This window comes from Armigeres subalbatus, chromosome 1, assembly GCF_024139115.2.
Source record: "Armigeres subalbatus isolate Guangzhou_Male chromosome 1, GZ_Asu_2, whole genome shotgun sequence".
In the NCBI taxonomy this organism is placed as follows: Eukaryota; Metazoa; Arthropoda; class Insecta; order Diptera; family Culicidae; genus Armigeres; species Armigeres subalbatus.
The window spans coordinates 152,060,457-152,085,766 of record NC_085139.1 but is presented as its reverse complement, the minus strand read 5'-3'; the positions used below and the strand labels follow the sequence as shown (position 1 = coordinate 152,085,766).

Genomic DNA, 25,310 nt, shown 5'->3' with positions numbered 1-25,310 from the left:
ATAATACTACTTGACAATGTTATTTCTCCAAATGGAATCATTTGTGCTGTTTCTTGAAAAGAAATCTGAATTTATTGAATCTTTGAAAAATGGCTTTTCATACAATGAAATCAATCATGAATTACATTATCCATTTTACATTTTTCCATTGTTTAATTTTCTTTTATATTTTTGTATAGTTTATTATTTAATGTTCTTTTATTTTTTATTCCACATTGAATTTCATAAATGAACTAATTTAATTTTATTTTTTTTAGGATAAAGCATGCATTTTGATACATTTTATTATTTTATTTTTAATTATTTTCAATCATTTCCATATTTGTGCAAATCTAATAGGTCGAATCTCAAATAATCTCGAGTAAGAAGAAAGCAATTATAAGTGAAAGTGTTATAAATTGAACAATTAAAATAAAATGCAGAGAGTGCAAGAAGAAAATCATCGAATTTTGGATGAAGAGCCTGTAATGAGTATAAGAAAAATGAATAAGCGTGAAATAAGACGGTTAACAATTGCGCCAGAATTTCGGGAGCAGTTAAATGCGGTCTTCGCAAAAAAAGCCGCAAATGTCGTAAATGAACCGAGTAAAAGTGATAATATCGAGGCAGTCGACGATGTCCTGGTACATTCGCGCGCGACAGAACAAATTGTTCATGAGAATTCAGGACCACCGTATGGGCCTGGATTTTTACAACGCCGAGTAAACAAGATTGTATGTGAGAATGTGGCCGATATTTCGATGCCATCGCAGACATCCAAAGTATCAGACCACGATCGTCGCGATGAACGAAGTCCGGGAACTAGAATTTTGTTTGAAACGCTATTTCGTAATCAATATCCTAGTAACAAATCGCGCGAAAGAGTGATGAAGAATCCGATTTCTCCGTGGAAACCAGAGGTATTTCATCACCAAATTCCGGTGTATCCGAATGCACCAGAATTTACCGGTTACGATAGATCTCTACAGCAAGATTTGAAATTTTCCGGTTCCGAAAATCGTCGTAATGAAAATGGCGCGAGAACGGGCACTATACCCAAGAAACACAATGATTACAAAAGCGAATTCGACAGACATGAGGAACCATGGGCAGAAGAAGAGTTAGATTATGGAAATGCAAAATTAGAATGTGATTATGAGAATGATCTGTTGCCTCCAGGCTTTAATATTCCTGATAACTTTTCTGATGGAAACAGATCCAATCCATTATTCCATGGATTATCCTGGAATACTGGTGTTAAGCAATCTCTTCCAATATCAAAATGGCCGATAAAATATGCGGGAACTGATAACGGCATTAGCCTTAATTTATTCCTGCGTCAGATAGAATTTTTTGCAGCTTCTGAGGGCATGACAAAAAATGATTTATTTCAGTCTGCTCATCAGTTGTTGGTAGGACCTGCTAGCGTATGGTTTGTTACGAAATGGCCAATTCTTCGTCAGAAAAATTGGGATTATTTCGTGCAGGCCCTTCGAAAACAGTTTCTTCCAGGAAATATCGATCATTATGTAAAAATGAAATCGATGACCATGTTCCAATCGAGGAATGAGTCGTTCTCCAATTTTTTGGTACGAATGGAACAATTTTTCCTCTGCAGAACCACACAACTTTCTGAGGAGGAGAAGTTCGACATAATTTGGCACACAATGCGCCCAGCATACAGAGATCGATTAGCTCTAATCAGAGTCACCAACTTGAGAAAATTGGAAGATCTTTGTGAGCGCATTGATGCAAACAATGAAGCTCTCATGAACCGCTTCAATTTTGCTTTTGAAAATAGAAGAGTCAATGAAATCAGTTACTCTTTTGAACAGACTTCATGTGACCAATTAGGGAACAGATCACCTCAAACGCATTCTCGTGATGCAAATAGGAGAATACCAGAAGTCAACCATCTGAATCAGAAACAATCAGTGTACAAACCAAGCTACAAACAAAATTACAATCAATCAAACACGAATAGAACCAATACCAATATGAACAGCGGTCCGAGAAATAATACAAGTTTTGAAAGATACTCAGTTCGCTCTCAGCAGCCTTATAAAATTGGTCATAGGAATATAAATACAGAACACACATGGAAAAATATGTCTAAGAAGGAAAATATGTCTGTCTTAATTGCCGAAAAAAAGGACACCACTTTTTTACTTGTTTTTTTCAAAAGGCAAATCTTTTGCTATATTTGTGGCTTGCCAGACTTTCACTACGAGGAATGTCCTTATTGTGAAGAAAAAAACTTGAACAGGGGAAGTTGAAGGGGGCAACTTTTCCTAATCCTAAAAACCCTCTAAACTGTAATTTATCAAATGAGAACAATTCCAGTGAGTTGCAAACTTCAACTGACGTTTTGGTAAAGAAATCTGGCTCTGACCAATGCTTTACAAGCTATTTTCACCAAATTGATAACATTTTAATTAACTTAGACGGAGATAACAGATACTATGTTAAGTTCTCAGTATTAGGACTTCCATTAGCAGGACTTTTGGACAGTGGTAGTCAAGTTTCATTGATAGGGACACATTTTGGAAACTTGATGGAATTTCTACAAATTCAGCCACTTCCAAGCAAAATTAACCTTTCGACAGCCAGTGGGGAACAGCTGGGGATTGAGGGGTATGTGGATGTACCTTTCTCTTTGAATGGAATTTCCAAAATTCTTCCATGCCTAGTTGTCTCTGAACTGAATAATCGCTGTTTATTAGGTATAGATTTTTTTAAACTATTTGACTTCAAAATTACTACAAATAATGCCCAGGCTTTATGCTCTCCTGACTTTCCTGTTGAAATTTTCTCGTGTTCCGTTGATAGTCCTGATGATATATTTAAGAAGCTCACGACAACTGATTTGAATTCTAATCACCAGTTAGACCCTGCACAAACACATGAATTAGAAGCAATTAAACTTCAATTTAAATGTTCGAGAGAAGACCAACTTGATTCATGTAACTTGATGAAACATGAGATCTTGCTGACCGAAAATTCTTCTATCAATGTAAATCCACACCCATGGTCACCGAGTATACAACGTAAAATTAATACAGAGATTAACAGGCTTTTAAAGTTGAATATTATTGAGCCATCAAACTCTGATTGGTCATTGCAGGTAGTTCCGGTAACGAAGGAAAGTGGAGAGATGAGACTATGTCTAGAATCTAGATGCAAGGAAATTGAATGCTCGCACAATAAAAGATGCATATCCACAAATTTTTTTCAGTTATTGATCTCAAGGATTCCTTCCTGCAGGTTGAATTAGCTGAAAACTCAAGAAAATATACATGTTTTAAGATACTTGGTCGTGGATTGTTTCAGTACAAGAGGCTACCCTTCGGTCTGATCAACAGTAGCGCCACAATGTCTAGAATACTTGATAAAGTTCTCAAAGAAGGTAAGTTTGAGCCATATATCTTCGTGTATCTTGATGATATAATTGTAGCAACGACCACCTTTGAGGACCATATCAAGTATCTTAGAATTGTAGCTGAATGTTTGAGAAATGCAAACTTGTCAATCAATCTACAAAAATGTAAGTTTTGCGTAAAAAAAGTTAAATACCTTGGATTCATTCTTTCTGAGAATGGTTACCAACCGAACCCAGAAAGAGTAATGGCAATTTCTAAATTTGTGCGCCCAACAACTCCAAAGGAAATCCGCAGATTTCTAGGAATGGCAGGGTATTACCGGAACTTTATTGCTAACTTTAGTCACATCTCTGCACCGATTTCGGACCTATTGAAAGGACAACCTAAAAAGGTAGTCTGGACTGAACCTGCTGAAAAAGCTTTTGTTAGATTAAAAGAATGTCTAATGTCAGAACCAATTCTTTCTAATCCTGATTGGACAAAAGAATTTTCAGTGCAAACTGATGCCAGTGATATGGCAATTGCTGGAATCCTTACCCAGAACTTAGATGATGGGGAGCACATTATTGCGTATTTTTCTCGGAAGCTTACAGCTTGCGAAAAAAGGTATGGTCCAACGGACAAAGAAGGTTTGGCAGCGCTTGAGTCGATCGAGCACTTTCGACCGTATATTGAAGGATCACATTTCACACTTATTACGGATTGTTCAGCAATAACTTTTATTTGCAAATCCAAATGGCGTCCAAGCTCAAGACTTTCTCGGTGGTCAATGAAATTTCAGGAATTTGATTTGACTCTAAAACACCGCAAAGGTACTGATAATGTTGTAAGTGATGCATTAAGCCGTGCTGTCTGTGCCATTTTCAATGATTCATCATCCAAATGGTTCATTGATTTGAGAACTAAGGTTCAAAATGATCCTGAGTCATACCCAAATTTTAAAATTGAAAATGGTGATCTATTTAAATTCGTGTCAACCAGGTCAGAATTAAAAGATGGAAGATTTGAATGGAAATTGGTAGTGCCTTCGGACAAAACTCATTCTATTGTGACGGAGGAACATTCTAAATTGATGCATCTTGGGACAGACAAAACCCTAAATAGAATTAAACTGAAATACTATTGGCCTAAAATGAAATTAGATGTGCGGAAAATATTGTCGAAATGTGATGTTTGCAAAAAATCCAAATATCCAACCGTGGCCACAATTCCTCCTATGGGTGCACAAAAGGATACCCAGAGACCATTTCAGATGATTGCAATCGACTACCTGAGTGGTTTTGTAAGGAGTAAGAAAGAAAATAGTGATTTACTTGTGTGTCTGGATGTTTTTTCGAAGTTTGTTCGTTTATTTCCAGTCAAAAAAATTAATGCTGAAGTAACAGTACAGATCTTAAGAGATCAATGGTTTCTCAGACACGGAGTTCCCCAAACACTGATTTCTGACAACGCAGTTACATTCACTTCCAGAGCAATGGAAAATTTACTCAATCATTACAATGTACATCATTTTCTCAATAGCCGCAGGCATTGTCAGAACAATCCGGTTGAGCGGGTGAACCGCGTGATTCTGGCATGTATGAGATCATATTGCAAAGAGGATCACAGATTATGGGATTCTAAATTGCCAGAGATTGAGTTCTCAATAAATAATACTACGCACAGCTCAACTGGCTTTACCCCATATTATATTATTTATGGTGTTGAATCGATAGTTGATGGTAACGATCATTTAAATCCTTGTCGCGAATCTGATCCATCAAACACTATTTTTATTCAGCGTAGAGCAGAAAAGATAGGAGAACTTTACGAAGAAGTTATAAAAAACAATAAGAAACAATATGAAAAGTATAGAAAAGTTTACAATAAAAAACATAAAAACATTCCTCCCCCATTTGCAATAGGACAAAATGTGTATAAGAAAAACTTCAAATTGTCAAACGCTGCAGAGAATTATGCTTCAAAGTTAGGGCCGGTATTTGTCCCGTGAAAAGTAATATCGCGTCGTGGAACTAGTTCGTATGAGCTTGAGGATGAAAACGGGCGAAATTTAGGAATTTTCGCGGCTCAAGACCTAATTCCGGAGTGAAAGGTGAAATCATAAAAAAATATCGTCGAGTATTGTGGCTAGCAAATTCTGCACTATATTGGAAATGAGTGAAAGAGTTAGAATAAAATGTCCAGGAGGACAACCGTTACTAAAATATCAAGATAATTCTGATCAACTGCGACGGTGGTTGGGTAAATCGAATTCGCGCAATTGTAACGGCTAAGAAGTAGGTTCAGATTTTCTCTAGTATTTTTTTGGCCAATGTGATTCTATGCGGAGAATAGCAGCTTATATACTTGACGAAACTTTGCATTTAATTGCACTGGTTGTCACTTGACAACTCGTGTGACCAATTTTGATAAAAGTGAGTTCTGACTATGCAAGTGCCAACAAGTGTTTCATCACTATAGTGCTGAATCACTTGTTGACATTTGAATAATGGGGGTATTGTGACCTACTCCAAACACAGCTAACGACAGAGTTTAGTCACGCTGCCTTGGAATGGTTATTAGCCCCCCAGACCAAAACGAATGTTGTGGCTACTGCACTTGTATTTCAGTATACTCACAACAGAACAACAATACAATATCATCTTTAAATGATCAGTTGTCGCCAATCATCAACTGATCGTGTGCGCATACTAGTCCGAGCACAGTAGATGGCCTAAGAGAGTACATTTTTAACTCTCCATAACCGAATACTGGGCACTCGAAAGGGACGAAAACGACTAACAGGCCGATCTATTGAAATTGACCAGTCCAGATCACTCATTCTCGCGATAGAGTAACCGAAAAGCGTACCTGCTCTCTAGTGGTGTGGTGGATTTCGTCTTTGATGCTGCGGCAGATAAAAAAGGTACCAACGGAGATAGAACCACTAGTCTCACGTTAGCAGTGAAAAAGTCGTTACAGACAACCCGTGTTACGATCGTCGATTTTTCTTAAACACGTAGTGTTCACTGTGCTGATTAAGAGTGAGATTAAATTACTGATTGTGGGAATTGCCGGCGCGAGCCCAATAGTACAACAGCAAGGTTCGTGAAAAAGGACTATGCACTTTGTATGTTAGTGAAATAATATTAATCATTTGAATAGCATGCAGATATTACTCGCTGGCATAAAATCATCATGTTAATGGAGGAGTGAAGGAGGAGATAATTTGAGATCGGTGAGCCCTCTAACAATAGACAACAAAAGTGAATCTGGACAAAACTGGTAAAATTCCCTTTCGATCCCATATAATAGGTCTATTGGCATTCATGCACGTAATGTGAGATGGCGGGAAGGCGGCGTGTGTTAAGCGCAGCCTGGTCGTCCTGCTGCAAGCTTTGTGGTATGCCCTGCGGACCAAAACCGGTCGTGGCCGGTCCTGTAGTCATCCGGATGACGTCAACGATGCTAGCGCCGTGGGATACACTAGGCCCACGGACACACACGCCAACACACTAGGATTAGGAACAACAATCGGATAAGTAGAATCTTAGATTTAAGTGTAAATGGGGTTAAAAGGGAGTTAAATACAATAAATTTGGATCATGATTGCCATTTTTTGTAAAGTTCGGCATTTCTTTTGGCATCTGGGTGTTTCCGGGATTAACTTGTTCGTAGAACTTTGATGTGCTAATCCGCGAACCTGATTGAACGGCTGTCGAGGACAGGCCAATACACCAACGAAAGTCGATTTTGGTTTTATTAAATTTTGTCTCATGCGACCGGGGAACCCGGAATTTGACAAGCTTCAGAAAATGTTTTCAAGCATTTTGTCTACTGTGAACTTGTTAAAATAAATGTGAACTATATACGAAACATGTGTGATAATAAATTATGATGTTCTAGGATCTCCAAATTGTCCTGGAGTTTGAATCAAATGGTCTACCGAATCAACCAAGGTATCCATGATGTCCCACACCGCGGTAACAACCCAATTATGTCCTCCGAGTATTTATCTTCCACTTGCGTTTCAAATCCAGGCATTTGAGATGTAGTAAGATCTCCAAATTGTCCTGAAGTTTGAGTAAAATGGTCTATCGAATCAACCAAGGCATCCATGATGCCACCAGCCACGGTATCAAACCATTTATGTCCTCCGAGTATTTGTCTTTCACTTGCATCTCAAATCCAGGCATTTGAGATGTTGTAAGATCTCCAAATTGTCCTGAAGTTTGAGTAAAATGGTCTATCGAATCAACCAAGACATCCATGATGCCATCAGCCACGGTATCAACCCAATTATGTCCTCCGAGTATTTGTCTTTCACTTGCGTCTCAAATCCAAACATATGAGATGTTGTAAGATCTCCGAATTGTCCTGGAGTTTGAATCAAAAGGTTTACCGAATCAACCAAGGCTTCCATGATGTCCCACACCACGGTATCAATCCAATTATGTCCTCCGAGTATTTATCTTCCACTTGCGTCTCAAATCCAGGCATTTGAGATGTTGTAAGATCTCCAAATTGTCCTGAAGTTTGAGTAAAATGGTCTATCGAATCAACCAAGGCATCCATGATGCCCTCAGCCGCAGTATCAACCCAATTATGTCCTCCGAGTATTTGTCTTTCACTTGCGTCTCAAATCCAGGCATTTGAGATGTTGTAAGATTTCCAAATTGTATTGAAGTTTGAGTAAAATGGTCTATCGAATCAATAAAGGCTTCCATGATGCCCCCTGCCAAGGTATCAACCCAATTATGTCCGAGTATTCATCTTACACTTGCGTTTCGAGTCCAGGCATTTGAGATGTTCTAAGAACTCCGAATTATCCTGGATTCTGAGTAATATAATCTATCGAATCAACCAAGGCTTCCACGATGTTCTCAGTCGCAGTATAAACCCTATCATGTTCTCCGAATATTTTTTTTCCACCTGCGTCTCAAATCCAGGCATAGGATAAGTTGTAAGATCTTCAAATTTACCTGGAATATGAGTAAAATGGTCTATTGAATCTATCAAGGCTTTCAAGATGCCCCCAGCCGCGGTATCAACCCAATTATGTCCTCCGAGTATTTATCTTTCATTTGCGTCTCAAATCCAGCCATTTGAGCTGCTGTAAGAGCTCCAAATGGTCCTGGAGTTTGAGTAAAATGGCCTGTCGAATCAACCAAGGCTTCCATGATGTCCCCTGCCACGGTATCACCCCAATTATGTACTCCGAGTGTTTGTCTTCTTCTCGCGTTTCAAATCCAGGCATAAGAGATGTTGTAGGATCTCCAAATTGTCCTGGAGTTTTAATGAATTGGTCTACCGAATCAACCAAGGCTTCTATGATGTCCCATACCGCGGTCCCATACTCGGAGGACGTAACTGAGTTGAAACCGCGTCTGGGGACATCATGAAAGCCATGGTTGATTCGATAGACCATTTTACTCAAACTTCAGAACAATTTGGAGATCTTACAACATCTCAAATGCCTGGATTTGAGACGCAGGTGAAAGACAATTACTCGGAGGACATAATAGGGTTTATACTGCGACTGAGGACATCATGGAATCCTTGGTTGATTCGATAGACCATTTTGCTCAAACTCCAGGGCAATTTGGAGATCTTACAACATCTCAAATGCCTGGATTTGAGAAGCAAGTGAAAGACAAATACTAGGAGGACATAAATGGTTTGATACCGTGGCTGGTGGCATCATGGATGCCTTGGTTGATTCGATAGACCATTTTACTCAGAATCCAGGATAATTCAGAGTTCTTAGAACATCTCAAATGCCTGGACTCGAAACGCAAGTGTAAGATAAATACTCGGAGGACATAATTGGGTTGATACCTTGGCAGGGGGCATCATGGAAGCCTTCATTGATTCGATAGACCATTTTACTCAAACTTCAATACAATTTGGTGATCTTACAACATCTCAAATGCCTGGATTTGAGACGCAAGTGAAAGACAAATACTCGGAGGACATAATTGGGTTGATACCGTGGTGTGGGACATCATGGAAGCCTTGGTTGATTCGGTAAACCTTTTGATTCAAACTCAACAATTTGGAGATCTTACAACATCTCATATGTTTGGATTTGAGAGGCAAGTGAAAGACAAATACTCGGAGGACATAATTGGGTTGAAACCGTGGCTGATGGCATCATGGATGTCCTGGTTGATTCGATAGACCATTTTACTCAAACTTCAGGACAATTTGGAGATCTTTGAACATCTTAAATGCCTGGATTTGAGACGCAAGTGGAAGATAAATACTCGGAGGACATAATTGGGTTGATACTGCGGCTGATGGCATCATGGATGCCTTGGTTGATTGGGAAGACCATTTGATTCAAACTCCAGGACAATTTGGAGATCTTACAACATCTCATATGTTTGGATTTGAGACGCAAGTGAAAGGCAAATACTCGGAGGACATAAATGGTTTGATACCGTGGTTGGTGGCATCATGGATGCCTTGGTTGATTCGATAGACCATTTTACTCAAACTTCAGGACAATTTGGAGATCTTTGAACATCTCAAATGCCTGGATTTGAGAGGCAAGTGAAAGACAAATACTCGGAGGACATAATTGGGTTGAAACCGTGGTTGGTGGCATCATGGATGCCTTGGTTGATTCGATAGACCATTTTACTCAAACTTCAGGACAATTTGGAGATCTTACTACATCTCAAATGCCTGGATTTGAAACGCAAGTGGAAGATAAATACTCGGAGGACATAATTGGGTTGATACCGCGGTGTGGGACATCATGGATACCTTGGTTGATTCGGTAGACCATTTGATTCAAACTCCAGGACAATTTGGAGATCCTAGAACATCATAGTTTATTATCACACATGTTTCGTATATAGTTCACATTCATTTTAACAAGTTCACAGTAGACAACATGCTTGAAAACATTTTCTGAAGCTTCATACATCCTGTAGCATAAAGTGGTTCCTAAAGGCACCGAATTATCGCCGTATGCATAGTAGGGATGCTCAAAATGTGTTCTCATGTTCCAAGTGATGTCTTTTATGTGTTATTTTATCATTTCCATCATCACTATATGAATAGATATCATTTTTGGTAATTAAATATAAATATTTCTCCAAAATCGCATTTTTCTAAATCCGTTGCTTTACTCCCACAGCTCTAGTGAAAAATTGAACACCCCTAGATACAATATTTTGCAATGTCCAGAAACTAGAAGAGATGGCTAAGAGGTTGGTGAAAAAACTGAGAAAATCGGTTGAAAAACCACTGAGATATAGTCATTTGAAAATTTAGTTACAACGATTTTCTGAACGAATGAATCCTAGTGTTAAATAGAACCGAATAAGAGGGTGGTCAATGGCGGCTAATAAGTCACTTCTAGAAAAAGCTTTTTATTTTATTCATGAAATCAAATGTTAAAAAACGGAATGAAAGATAATTAAACATATATTAAACGTAAAATATGATGGCATTGAAAAATTGGAGTTTTGCATTAGAAAACATTGATTGTATTTGTATTTTGCAATTTTCATGATGTCTGACTAGAGGGTGCTATATTATTTTATATTTTTGTCTTTCTCGTACAAAAAAAGTTGTACCGAAAGGCTATAGGACTACTCCAAAAAAGAACTTATGAACATAGAACATAGTGTTATATACCGATCGAAAGGACATTTGAGTTACAAGATAAAGATGGTCGCTTCGATTCCATTTGTTCTGCTGTCCGAAACATGTTGAGTACCTAACTGTGTAACGTTCTGCAACTTTTCCATACAAAAAGATTTTAAAGAACCATGTGTAGACTAATGTCTAATCACTACTCGCTAAATGCACATACGTTTCGAATTATTAAGCAATCTCTGTGTCTGTGGCAACTATCAGGATATCGAGCACGTCGTGTGGGGGTGCGTCGAGCATCGTGAAACCAGGTATGAGCTGACTGAAATTGTCCGGGTCCAAGGAAAACAAATTAAACCCGTTAGGGAAGTGTTGGCGGGCCTTGATTTAGAGTATATGAACCTTATCTATCTTTTTTGAAAGAGATTGAGGTTAGAATTTGAATCTTTGTGTGTCCCCTGTTTGTAGCATTTCCCCTTAAAAGTCTCCTCTTCTTTTCGTTGTTTCCTTTTTTTGTTTCTCTTCCATTACAGATCAATGCAAAATCCACCATCAAACCAAGTCAACAACATCGCTATCAATAACCCTAAAGCCCCTCCTTTTCCTATTGTGTATTTGTGATCCCTAACCTTGAGTCAGTCGCGTGTACGTCGGCTACCCGAACTAACTCTAGTTGTAAGAAGAATCACAAGAATTGTAAAAAGAATTGTACAAAAAAACATATTTCCGGCTCCGTTACGCCAAATGACAAATGAGCCTTCTAAATAAACGCAAGAAAAAAAAAAGATTTTTTAATAATTAAAACAAGCTAAATTAAAGGCAACAATAGTTATTTATTTCAAGAACTATTTACAATACAGCATAATTTAAAATGCATAAAATTCCTGTTATAAAAAAGCTTTATTGGTTTGGATAAAAGCTTCATATTTATATCGATCTAATGAACACTTTGATTAAGCGTAGATGGCCTCCAAATATTGCAATGAAATAAACTGTGGTTTACTTGTCTAAAAACAATTTAATAGTATTAGTTAAAATTTCTCAAAGTAGATACTTTTAAGGTTCAATAATATTTCTGAATGCCTTGCTCAGCCATTTCTAAATCATATCGGCTAAAGTGCGGACAGTTAATTTCGGTGATAAAGTAAAACGTGATAAAGTGATAAAGTAATATAAAAAGTTCAATTTGGCATGGAGTGAAACGATAATATTAAATCAAATTTGTTTGTTTTGTTGAATTAGTTATTCGATCTAGATCACGAGAAGCAAAAACTCTGCGATTTTGTCCGATTCTAAATCTGTACAAAAGGTAATTATATTAGTGAATTCATTTATTGACTTTATTTCAATTTCGTTTTTTGTTTCGTTTCTAGCGTCCAATGGGCGCTTTTTTTTATCCGAGCGACAAACTCGTTGGCATTTTCTCGCCATATTTTTTTTGGAATTCGTCCACGTGGGGACGATCACGGTGACGGCCGCGCTCATCCGTGTCTGTGTTTTTTTACAACGATTGAAGACCATCAAAAATCTGCGCGACAGACACTTGAGAATTTACACTATGCTCGAAGGCGAACAGGGCTAGGCTCCTGCCCGACCTGCTAAAAATGTGCCTTCTGGATGAATCCGGGTCCCTTATCCTCCTTGCCTCGATTCCCCCGGGACCAAGGGATGGTGCGACTATTTCGAGAGGGGGAGGGGCTAGTCTGTGCTCATGCACTTCTTCTAAAATTCCGGACCCTAGCTTAGGCTAGTTTGCCGACTGGTTGGCTGAAATCCACTGCTGCGTTGTCTCGTTCCCTCGGCGGTCGTGCAATAAACTTCCAAACTCGAATCCTTCTCCGATTTCAAACTGGCCACACCGATGCAGATAGTGGCTGTAACAGCCATGTCCGGACTTTTTATAGAAGCGTCTTTAACTGATTTTCTCGCAACAAGTTTTATTCGACGGGGGACAATACCTTGTTGTTCACGATCGACCTTTGCGTTTAAAAGTTATAAAGTACATCGTTTAAAAGTTATGGTACATCGAACCATACCCCATATAAGGTTGGTGTCTTGACTAAATGCGAGAAATTCAGTATCACTACTCGGTGAATTAAAATGGGTTTTTGTTTCAAAACTAAGATTTTTGCCTTTCTCGTACGAAAAAGTTGTACCGAAAGACTATCATTTCACTCCAGAATCGAACTTTTTATAGAAGTCTCGGTTACCCATGATGTTATAGACCAATCGACTTAGCTCGTCGAACTGAACAAATTTCTGTCAGTCCGTGTGTATGTGTGTGTACGAAACACGAAAACCGAAAAACATTAGCCACGTTTTCATATAGTAATTCTTAACCGATTTTCTCGCAACAAGTCGCATTCAACTTGGGACAAACCCACTATTAAATTTCATCACGATCGGTCAATGCGTTCAAAAGTTATGAAGAAAATGGTGTGTTGAACCATATAAGCTTGGTTGGCTGATTCGCTATACAGCGTTTGCAAGAGCCGTACTGCAGGCAATTATTTATATTGTGTCTTACCCCAAGACGTAACCAAACGTTTGAATAGAGAAAGGCATCGTCACCGCTAGGTGGATTCATATGGGTTTTATTGTTGAAAACCCAGATAATTCCACTATCGTTTCTCGATATAATCGATGTTCTTCGCTTCATTGTAAGGCATTTTAACTATAATTGCCTACAAATTGAAAATTTTACCATTTCCTTCATAATTTTTGTAAGAGTATGACCGGCAGTAAAATTCAATGCAACTTGTTACGAGAATATCGGGTAAGGATTACTACAAACATACACACACGGACAGACCGACATTTGCTCAGATCGTCGAGATTAGTCGATTGGTATATAACACTATGGGTCTCAGAGCCTTCTTTAAAAAGTTCGAATATCGTAATTTTGTTTAGTTAGTTTGTCTGTTGTTTCATCTAAGGGCTCATTCACAAATTACATAACGCCCTGAGGGGTGGGTGGGTACCCAATATTCCGTTACAAAATGTTACGGCTTGTCTAGGGGGTGGGTGGGTTTGTTCAGTTCTGTTACGAGTAACGAATAATATACAAAATGAAATCACTAAATAAATTCAAAGTTGACAACATTATTATTTACTATGTAGAAAGTTAAAGTCTTCTTCTTCTTCTTCTTCTTCTTATTGGCATTACATCCCCACACTGGGACAGAGCCGCCTCGCAGCTTAGTGTTCATTAAGCACTTCCACAGTTATTAACTGCGAGGTTTCTAAGCCAAGTTACCATTTTTGCATTCGTATATCATGAGGCTAACACGATGATACTTTTATGCCCAGGGAAGTCGAGACAATTTCCAATCCGTAAAATTGCCTAGACCGGCACCGGGAATCGAACCCAGCCACCCTCAGCATGGTCTTGCTTTGTAGCCGCGCGTCTTACCGCACGGCTAAGGAGGGCCCCAGAAAGTTAAAGTAGAGTTCATTAAAAATATCAATAAATATTTTTTGGGAATTTTTAGTCTGACGTTACGCGTCACCGAAGGGGGTGGGTGGGTATAGAGGAAATGTTACAAACAAGTCACAGAGGGGTGGGTGGGGTTCAAATTGTGTTTTTTTTTTTGCGTTATGTAATTTGTGAATGAACCCTAAAGTGCACTGGGAGAATTGGAAAAAGGGGGTTCTCGATCACGAACTGCGCTCACTGTCGTAGCTCTGCCATCAGTCGACCTGTAAACTGTTTTTCGTGTGTGTTTTCGTTGTTCTCTGTTCTTGCGCCAACTGCTTGCGTAATGTGCGTAGCAGTTGGCGTGCTTTAAGTCTAATTAGAATTTAAATTTGAATGTTTGTGCACACGTTTCCAATAATTGTAATATATAGTAATAATTGTTTTGCCGTACTAAGAGTCGCCTATAAAAGGTGACTCCACACTTCACGTATTGCATAGTGTTCCCAGTAGTAACCTCCGAACAGGCACGATTTTTACGCGGTTCTTGGAATGTACGTGGTTTTTTACGCGATTTTGATTTACGGCACGTATCCCGACTCCAGTGTATACACGAGAATTAAGAGACGCTCTGAAGCGCAATGGCAGGACCCAGATTGGATCATGTTGAACATAACGACTGTAACATTACACTCCAACTGTCATTTAATCACCTGCCGAAATTTCACTCACACTTTTCGTGGTAAAAATAAGTGGCAAAAATACAATTTCGCTCAGTTGATGAGTAGATGGAAATTAGCATACATATTAGGTCTCCGATCCTTCTACAAAAGATTGAGTTTAAAGTGATCATTTCCGTAAACTTGGCGCACGAGAAAGGCAAATATGAATATTTTTGACGATGCTTTAAGCCCGTGGCCGTGGCTAACTTGCCTACAAAGGAACCAAAACTATTACACCCAGGTTTTTCTATACTATATAATTCGTTAATTCGTCGGTTTAATTAAACTCTCGCAGTTTTAGAAATACTACCTGAATTTTATTTGATGTTTGCCGTTCTCGTATACTAAGTATATGTTAAGGCTATACGATCGGTCCAAAAACAAACTTTTTATAGAAGGCCCGGAGACCCATAGTGTTATAACCCGATCGACTCAGTTCGACGAATTGAGGTGATGTCTGTGTGTGTGTGTATGTCTGTGTGCACCCACGCAAGTGTAACTCATTTTTCAGGCACTTATCTTTAACCCATTGTTTCCTATTTAAAATTGGCCAGATCGGACTATGGGCTCGGAAGTTATGACCAAAATACCATTCTATACAAAAAAAAAATTAATTAAAAAATTTGTCACTCATTTTTTAGGCACTTATCTTCAACCGATTTGTTTGCAACAAGTTGCATTCAACGCAGAATTCTGTCCCATTGTTTTCTATTGAAAATTGGCCAGATCGGACTATGTGCTCGGAAGTTTTGGACAAAATACATTTTTTCATGTGCACGAAAAAGGCACCATCACCGCTAGGTGGAGTAATCAGGGTTTTTGTGAATTAAAAAGTTTTTTTTTGTCTTTATTAGAGAGACGTGCAACCCTTGGCTGGCTCGTCTCTTAAATTAAAAAGTCTTAATCGGCTAAAACCAAACCGTGTAAAAAAACCGGGTATACAAAATGCAATGTTATGAGCGATTCACATTTTTAATGATGTTGATTTCTACAAATTTCACCAATATTTTGCAAAATTTAAAACTTTCCTCGCATCGCAGAAATGGTCTCTATAATATAGTTGAAGCTTTTATAGGGTTAGAATTATGATTTCCGATTTGTACTCACGATTTAAATGCAATCCTCATTTTCACTACCATATAATATAAGGCTTGATTGCTTCTAAATGTTTAAGCAAGTTTAATGCTCTACTGAGGTCCACTATAACTATTAGCATCCTAGATGTGCCGGAATATAAGCATTCGTGTTGTTTTCGCAATCTACCGGCACTATTGATTTGCAGCACTAAATACAGTTAAGGTATTTCCGAAAGTAACAATCGCTTTTTAAAAGTCACTGATATATCTTAAAAATGTCTAATTGTGCACTATGTTTAAATGATTATAATAAATATTCCAGTATTCACACTTTTTGATGTATGCCCCATACTAATAATGGTAAGTCACCGTTTTGCATTGATGTTAAATTGAATTAAAGAAAATGAGGAATATTTGGTATACGTTCATTGGAATACTTTTGTGAAGCAAACAACAACATTTCAGTTGTCAAAGATATCCACACTGCGCATGACTCATCAATACGCCAACGCATAACAAGAATAAGTTTATATATAGATATATGGATATGAACCACGTGGAAAGTGTTTCGAACGCAGATCAATACCAAAATAAAGCATAAACTTAAGCTTTAAAAAAATGTTAAACAGCGCTTTCTTTTTTCTCCGTATAGGGTAAATGGTGTATTTTTAGCAGCTGAATACATTTTGGGCTTTTGGCGATATTTTGCGTGTATTTCTACTTAGCTTCTCACAAACAAATGAGATTCATGTATCAGTTTAGGTTTAGTCTCTTTCATAATCACATTTCTTACCATATTTATGTAACAAATTGAAGAAAATATAGCCCGAAGTCTAAAATATATTCAGATGTCCAAAATACCATCGTTACTCTAATTCTTTTACACTATTCAGCACAATACATAAAGTTCACTGTTGTTTACTATAGTTGCTGTACTATGCCCCAGTTAGTGCAAAATTGAAATACGACATTTGTATTTTTTTTTCAAACTTAGAAATCTACGAAAAGCGTATTAAATTGCGAATAATAAAATGTGTTTCAACGCAAGTTTATTACCTTTTATAGCTGAATTCTTGATATGCAATTTTCCTAACAGATGTGCAAATATTTGTTTTTTTTTGGCTTTCTCTTAGGGTATCTGTTCCTATATCAATAACAATAAGGCAATGGGCATATGACATGCATTGATTTCTCACACAATAATCAAGAAACATGAGAATAATTATGCTCGACTCACGTAATTTTTAATTGAAAACAATTTGGTAACTTCAAAAATGAAATTATTTATTTACATTATAGAAGTATTTAGCTAAAAAACTTAATCACCGCCATGTACCTATTTCAATAACATTCAAAAACAATGATATGGAAATGCTAATATCATCTTCCAAACTTAGACGTACATGTTCATGATAGAATTAGAGGCGAAAGTATAGAATTGATAGTTCCGTTAGGATACGGCAGGCATGAAGAATGTTTTTATAGAAGTCGATTTGAAAGCGAGCGGAGGGCAATATTTGTGATGGCACGAATCACACGACCTTCCTTCTGCCAAGCTCCCGTATGAAGGGGGAGAGAAGAATATCAGTGTGCACGGGTAAAAATCCGTTCCCAGAAATGAGAAAATAATTCATGATTCCATGAATCCGTCGTGTTTTCATGCTATGAAAATACACCATGAATATAAATCATGATTTCATGATTTATTTTCGCGTAACGCAACCAATGCGTTACAATTTGGTTGTTAAGATCGACAGAATAAAAAAAAAGTTCAACAGGGGATTTGAACTCGAGTACACTGAGCGAGAGTCCGGCGTGCTACCTCTCAGCCGTTCTTACTTCTTGGGAATGGAGTGTTCGAAGTATAACTGGTTATGCATACTGTCGACTGATGAGGATTGCCTAGTACCATGAATAATGTTCCTGAAATCATGACTTATAATCATGGTTTCATGAACTGACCTGATTCATGATTTCATGATTTTTTATTCATGCCTGTGGGTATGCATTTGTTTCCGTGTGGAAGCTGATATATCTCCACTGGCAAAAGGAAGGTGGTATGACTTGCTCATATGCCATCGCGTGCGGAAGGATTTTCTATCGACGAGTACTGTCTCCAAATTTCTAATATTTTCTAATAGTTTTCTCATTGCGTCCGTCTCGTCGCAACCAACTTGGCTGCCTCGGAGAGAACAAAGCAGAGAAAGGCACTGCTGCTGTACCGTCCGACCAATAACAGCTGAATTGATGGATGCCCCCACCATGTACAGTTTTACCCACTAAAATCAGCCTATTTAAAAGAAAATTTCACAACATGGATGTTTCCGCAACAGATTTTAACCCTATTTTGAATTTCAAGATGGTTTACTGCCGTTTATAATAATTTTATAAATGTACATGTGCCACTTTTACGAGCAACGATTTTCGGTTTCTGTTGCATTTTGTTTCCATTAATAGTGGTACATGTGCATTTTGTTTGAATAAACTTGAAATTGGTCAAGAAACTTCGCATATTTCTCATTACAACCTTCAGGCACATCAGTCATAACACGTTGGTACTGCTAAAATGAAAATTGCAAATTTGAATTTTATTTTCGAAGTTTTTGGAAAAATGAGTCTCCTGTAATATTTACTCAATGTAACATGTACCACTTTCGCTGGCACCGGTTCAATTGCGTCTTCATATGCAGCTGCTATGCACCTCCGAGGTGGACCGTGGAGAAGTTCAGCCAGATATTGGATCAGTTACCCAATAAGCTGATCGGACGAAGGCCGGTAGTCATAGGAGGTGACATCAATGCCTGGGTCTTGGAATGGGGCAGTCGAGGGAGCTCTAGCAAAGCTAGATGTACGATTGTGCAATGAAGGCTCCGTGAGTACATTTCGCAGATAACAATAATGACCATTTTGATAAGAAAATTATGTTGAGCTTTTTAGTGGAATGTTTTCACTTGTCATAAGACGAGTTTCTACAATCCCATTGAATTCCACCACTTAATTGTATCTTGACAGATACGTATTTCGACCTCAACAGTAAGGCCGTCTTCAGTGTCTCGTACTTGACTCGACTAAGTCGAAGGAATGGATTTCAATGGGATTGTATAAACTCGTTTTATGACAAGTGAATTATGACCAATTTTCATAATATTTTGCACAGTACGGTACTTACTAACCGAATAGGAATACTAATTAGAAAATATACTGTGAGACTATGTATGCAGTACCCCGAAGATGGAATAACAAGCTCATTAAGCGGTTATTCCACCTTAAGTGTATATCGATTAACATTTCTAGACCAACCTTTGAAAAGGGCGTAACAGCCAAAATTTATTCCTTCTGATTCTTCGTCCACATATATAGATATATATCTAGACGAAGAATAAGAAGAAATAAATTTTGACTGTTACGCTTTTTTCAAATGTTGGTCTAGATTTGACGAATCACCCCTGGACGGGCGAATAAAGAGATGTCATCACGAATTTACTGTTGGAGGAGAAAATGGAGAAAAAAAAGAGGAAAAAAGGCCGACTGGACGGGGAGTTGAAAGGAGACCTCGAAAGCAAGCGGACTTGTTATTTCCACGAAAACGATAAAAGAAAAAACGGAACGTGTGTCTCTGGTCTCGTGTCGTAAAATCGGAGTGTCTCTGGTGGTGAATCCGGAAGAGAGGTCGTAGGACCAGGAAGTTTACGGACCAAAGGTATAAGCGGTAGTTTCCGGGGAAAACAAGTGTAGAACTGTGCTCTAGCTGTGACAAGGGGACGGTCACCCCACGTAGAAGGATCCCGAAGTTGTTTCCAGGGATGAGGAGCCCAAGAAACGTCGATATTTTCCCTGTGGCTAGAGATGTCGTAAAATCTCGATTAATCGATTAGTAACTAATCGATTACTCACTTGTCATAAGACGAGTTTGTACAATCCCATCGAATTCCACCACTAGCGTACTGTAGGGTCATGGGTTCGAGTTCCATCGAAGGGAAAGTGGTTACCTCCAATACATTTTCCAAATCAATATCTTCCACATAACGTACATATTCACATATGGGTTTTCATAACATTGTAAATTACTGGTGGAACGACAGGTTGAATACTCTTCGCGCTGCTTGCCTCAAAGCTCCGTGGCGGGCACAGAGAGCATGGACGGAACCAGAAAGAGAAAAAGGAACGCAAGGTGGCGTTCCTGGAGGCTAGGACCGCATTGAAATGGGCGCCAGCCAGCTGAAATGTGCCCGGACAAGTTGAAGGCAATTGTGGAGGGTCTCTTCCCGAAACATGATTCGACCATGTGGTCGCCAACACCGTACGGTGAAGAAGGAGAAGCAAACCCCGTAGATCGACAAGTCTGATACCGAGCTTGCAGAAGCGGCGAAACGCCTGAAAGCGAAGAAAGTCCCCGGTTCCGATGCATGTTGCATTAAAAGCTGCGATCCTGGCATACCCGGATATATTCAGGAAGGCACTGCAAAAGCGCCTGGACGAACGCAATTTTTCAGAAATGTGGAAGAGCCAGAAGCTGGTGTTGCTGCCAAATCCAAGAAAGTCCCCTGGCAATTCAGCCGCGTACAGGCTTATACCCCTGTTAGACACCCTCGGTAAGCTTATGGAGAGAAGAATCCTCAAATGGCTGACGAAATGTACAGAGGGAGAACGCGGGTGTTACCTGTCCCAAGGGCGGATAACATCGCGGAGCGAATGTGTCACGAGGAAGACATGTGGAATACGGTAAGCAGAGTTGTGACGCGAATACTGTTGGAGCTGCAGCGTAGATGGACACGTGATCAGCGAATAAGGGCCGATTCTTGGGAGTATTCTGCGCAGTGAGCAGTGTTTGGCTTTGGATCGTCAGGGTGCCGGTGAACCGGAAGTTTTCTGCCAACCGGAATCATTGGATCGACCTTGGCAAACGAACGGCTAACCTGCTGAAGAAAGAAGAAAGAAATGCTTCGGGTATGTAGGGTACCGCCAGCGCGGACGTCATCCACCACCGGAACTGTTGGACCACCTCTGCAACCCGACGACGAAGTCGGCGCAATGCGCGAAAGCGTCCCCTGCGATAGCCGCCGGTAGTCGGGGCACCATCAGTACGAATTTCCTTCACTGGAACTGGTGGACCACCGGGGGGAGTCAGGAGGATTCGAGTGAGGATGTAGCAGTGGATCTCAGCAAGCCAGTCGGCGAACTAGCCTAAGCTAGGGGCCAGAATTTTGGAAGAAGTGCGTGAGCATGGACACCTACACCCCCCACCACTCCCCCCCATCCCCCAAGGTAGTCGCAGCATCCCGGGGGGATCGTTTAGCAGGTCGGGAAGGAGCCCAGCCCTGTTCGCCTTTAAGGTGTCTGTCTCGCAGATTTTTTATGTTAACCCTAGTAAAGAAAAAATAAACACCCACACACACACACACCATCTAAATTTGTCGAACTGAGTCGATTGGTATACATAACTATGGGTTCCGGGGATTCCATTGAAAGAGATGAGAGATGTCACTCGATGTTTACGTATCTGTCCCTTTCTTTATCTATAGAAACGCGACGGATAAATGGCATGCTACCAAAATCTAAAAAAATATTTGTTCTGTGACAGAGCATGAAAGTGTGCAACATCTGCTTTATTGTTGTGATTATTACCACTTTTTACACGAAGAATTAAAGGAAAGAATAATTTATCGACTAGACACCATTCCTCGCATATGACTACTTTTCATGCGAAATTGATCAAAGAACCCACGATTTTTTCATTTGGTCCCCTGAAATAGAAAAAGGCGATTTGCTCTCTGTCTTATGACAATCACGAACTTTTGCAGTAGTGCTTGACACACACAGTCATCACCTCAATTCGATGAACTGAATCGATTGATATACAACACTATGGGTCTCCGGGCATCTTATAAAAAGTTTGTTTTTGGAGCGAATATATGTACTTAGTGCGCGAGAAAGGAAAAAAAAGGTTTCACTACGAGAATCGAGGTCAAACCCGTTGAATGAAGGTCTTACGTGCTACTTCTCAGCTTTCTTCATATCTTGACATGATGGTGGTCGAAGTACAGCAGGATACGCGATTTGCACTGGATAAGTTGGTGGACTGAATCAAATCTGCCTGCTTGAGCGTCGCGTCGGGGCCTGTATTTAGCCTCCGTAATAGGGGAACAGATGGCTTTGGCAGGTTTTGTTCTATTATTGGCAGGGGGGTTTTTGTTGACCGAATTTTATGAAATTTGGCCACAATATTCTTTGATATGCAGTCATAAAAAACCCCCTGCCAATAATAGAACAAAACCTGCCAAAGCCGTCATTACCCCTATGTAATTTCAAACCATTTGACATTGGTACAATTCAGTTTATGTCATGTGCTCTTGTGTCATTATATTCAATTACGTCCCCTATAATAATCTTTATATTATTGTGTGAGCTTTGATCGGGAGTATAATTTTATAAAAGTTGTTTTCTCAAAGTGATTATTATACTTCACTCAAGACCGTTTAAAGTGCGCGAGACAGACATCATCCCTGGTATATGGTTTACTCTGGGTTTTTAATGTACCTACTTTGCTTTGTGACGCCACTACTTGATTACACTTGATCACTGGACGAATTTGGCCATATCAGTGAATAATAACCAAAATACACAGATAGTTTTGAACCTCACGAACGTTGGGAGTGGTCTAGGTTTATAGATCAAAAAATCCCTAATAACACCCTGTGATCATATAAATCGGTCAGCACAATATTGAAAACGAGCACTTTGAATGGCCTCTTCTAATAGATTTGAACATCTTTATCTATAAACAATATTTTTTCAAAACTAATTTACCTTTCCTTTGCCATTTACGTAAAGAATGTCTTTTACGGTTATAATTTTAAAGAGCAGATCACTAAATGCACTGTATCTAAAAGCTTCACACAGCTAACTAGACTCGATACCTACTGGTATCTTTTACGTTATACGAAACCTATTTTTCATGTACACATGCTACTTAGGGTATTAAAATATTAACGACATGCAGTGATGCTTTGATAAATCACATTCTATCTTCATGACAAAACGGAAGGAACTGTTAACCAAATCATTCAACACACAAATCGGTTCGATTTCGGCGCTCATACCAGACACGCTGATAACACTCGGCACATGTATCAATTCAAAGACTACCGGTAAATATGTGTATGGTTCATTCCACGACAAATCGACGAATCGTTTCATATTTGATAACGAAAGTTTAAAATTGACTGTTGGCGAAGACACTACCCAGTTTCAACGTTGATTTTAGGGTATATGGCTCAAACTTTGGCCTAATATCCAAAGTAACATTCCTCGTTTTATAATGCTCATGAAAATCATTATTTGCTCTAGTTATAAGACATCCACAAAATCATTATAACACCTAAATGCTGCGGTTGAGCACATTTTATCTTTATGAATCTTCATATACTGTAGTTCTATTCAAAATTATTCCACTAGCCGGCATGCTTACTATTGGTCATGACTTCAAACAGCAAAAAATCGACGATGAATGTCCACAACACTTCATTCATACCAGCGAAAGTCTCGAGCGAAATGTAAAAAATGTTAAACAACTGTCCCCAACATGGCTCTCAGCTGGATGTTTTTCAGCCCACTTGGGACAAGTGATTGTACTTTTCGAACATACGAAAGATAAAGATGGGATGCTGTTTAAATTACAAGCAATTTTGCTTGTGTTGAATAATATAGAATAAATATATAAAAAAATAAAGAAAATCGAAACATCTTGTTGAGCGTGGATTTAATACGTGCATGTAAAATACTACACTCAGTAAAATCGACACATTCTTTATGGCAAAAATCCATGTATTTTGAAATATGTATATCATGCATCGGCACAAAATATATTTTAGTTACTAGATAAAGATTGTCGCTTCGGTTCCCTTTGTTCTGCTGTCCGAAACATGTGTTGTACCTAACTGTCAAATCGTATGTATTTTTCCTTCATTGACATTTAGATCCCCTATCCTCGCCAGCAAAAGATGTTCCGGATCACAACGACAGCGAAAAGCTTTATCTAGTAACTAAAATATCTTTTATCGGCACGTACTTGATTGCATACAACAGCAGCAGCAGGGACTATGTCCAAGGGCTTGACGATCCCTCCCCAGGCCATCTGCGAGTTGTGGCGCCTGCTTAGGATGTGGTGGGGTTTGACAGTGGGCCCTGTTAAACCTCTATTAAAAGCTGCATGTATCCGCAAGTAGGCTCCGCCAAAGCGACCGTGTGCCGCTCAAAGCGCACAAGCCCAATCCTGGTGTTAGGTGGGACGCTAAACAGCCCTGACACGACGGCCCTCCGACGAGACAGGAGGTTTGCGCAGGCCCAATAAGCCGCCTAACAACTATTACGAACGACATAGAAGATAATACGACTCGATACAATCGGCAACGACCTAGGCGACGAATAAAGGATCACGATTGGAAGTTTGGAACATGGAACTGCAAGTCGCTAGGCTTCTCAGGTTGCGACAGGATAATCTACGATGAATTACATCCCCGCAACTTCGATGTCGTAGCGTTGCAGGAAATCTGCTGGACATGACAAAAAGTGTGGAAAAGCGGGCATCCAGCGGCTACATTCTACCAAAGCTGTGGCACCACCAACGAGCTGGGAAGCGGCTTCATAGTGCTGGGAAAGATGCGCCAACGCGTGATTGGGTGGCAGCCAATCAACGCAAGGATGTGCAAGCTCAGGATAAAAGGCCGTTTCTTCAATTATAGCATCATCAACGTGCACTGCCCACACGAAAGGAGATCCGACGACGAGAAAGAAGCGTTCTATGCGCAGCTGGAGCAGACATACGATGGATGCCCACTGCGGGACGTCAAAATCGTCATCGGTGACATGAACGCTCAGGTAGGAAGGGAGGAAATGTATAGACCGGTCATCGGACCGGATAGTCTGCATACTGTATCGAACGACAACGGCTAACGATGCATAAACTTTGCAGCCTCCCACGGAATGGTAGTCCGAAGCACTTTCTTCCCCCGCAAGAATATCCACAAGGCCACATTGAAATCACCTAATCAAGTAACGGAAAACCAAATCGACCACGTTCTAATCGACGGTAAATTCTTCTCCGACATCACGAACGTACGCATTTACCGCAGTGCGAATATTGAATCCGACC

The 25,310-nt window shown here is 39.4% G+C and overlaps 1 protein-coding gene across 2 annotated transcripts in view; it reads right to left on the bottom strand.

Moving 5' to 3' along the window:
* The window catches only part of LOC134205290 (scoloptoxin SSD14-like), an 82,279-nt gene extending 59,099 nt beyond the window's left edge, over positions 1-23,180 (bottom strand). Inside the window, exon 1 of one of the 2 annotated variants that reach the window (XM_062680416.1) lies at positions 22,967-23,180. In XM_062680416.1, the coding sequence (XP_062536400.1) occupies positions 22,967-22,980 (14 nt within the window). In that variant the 5' untranslated portion in view covers positions 22,981-23,180. Of the gene's footprint in view, positions 1-16,190; positions 16,605-22,966 lie in introns of those variants that run through there. The other variant, XM_062680415.1, reaches the window with a different exon arrangement.
* Between the last annotated feature and the right edge of the window lie 2,130 nt (positions 23,181-25,310).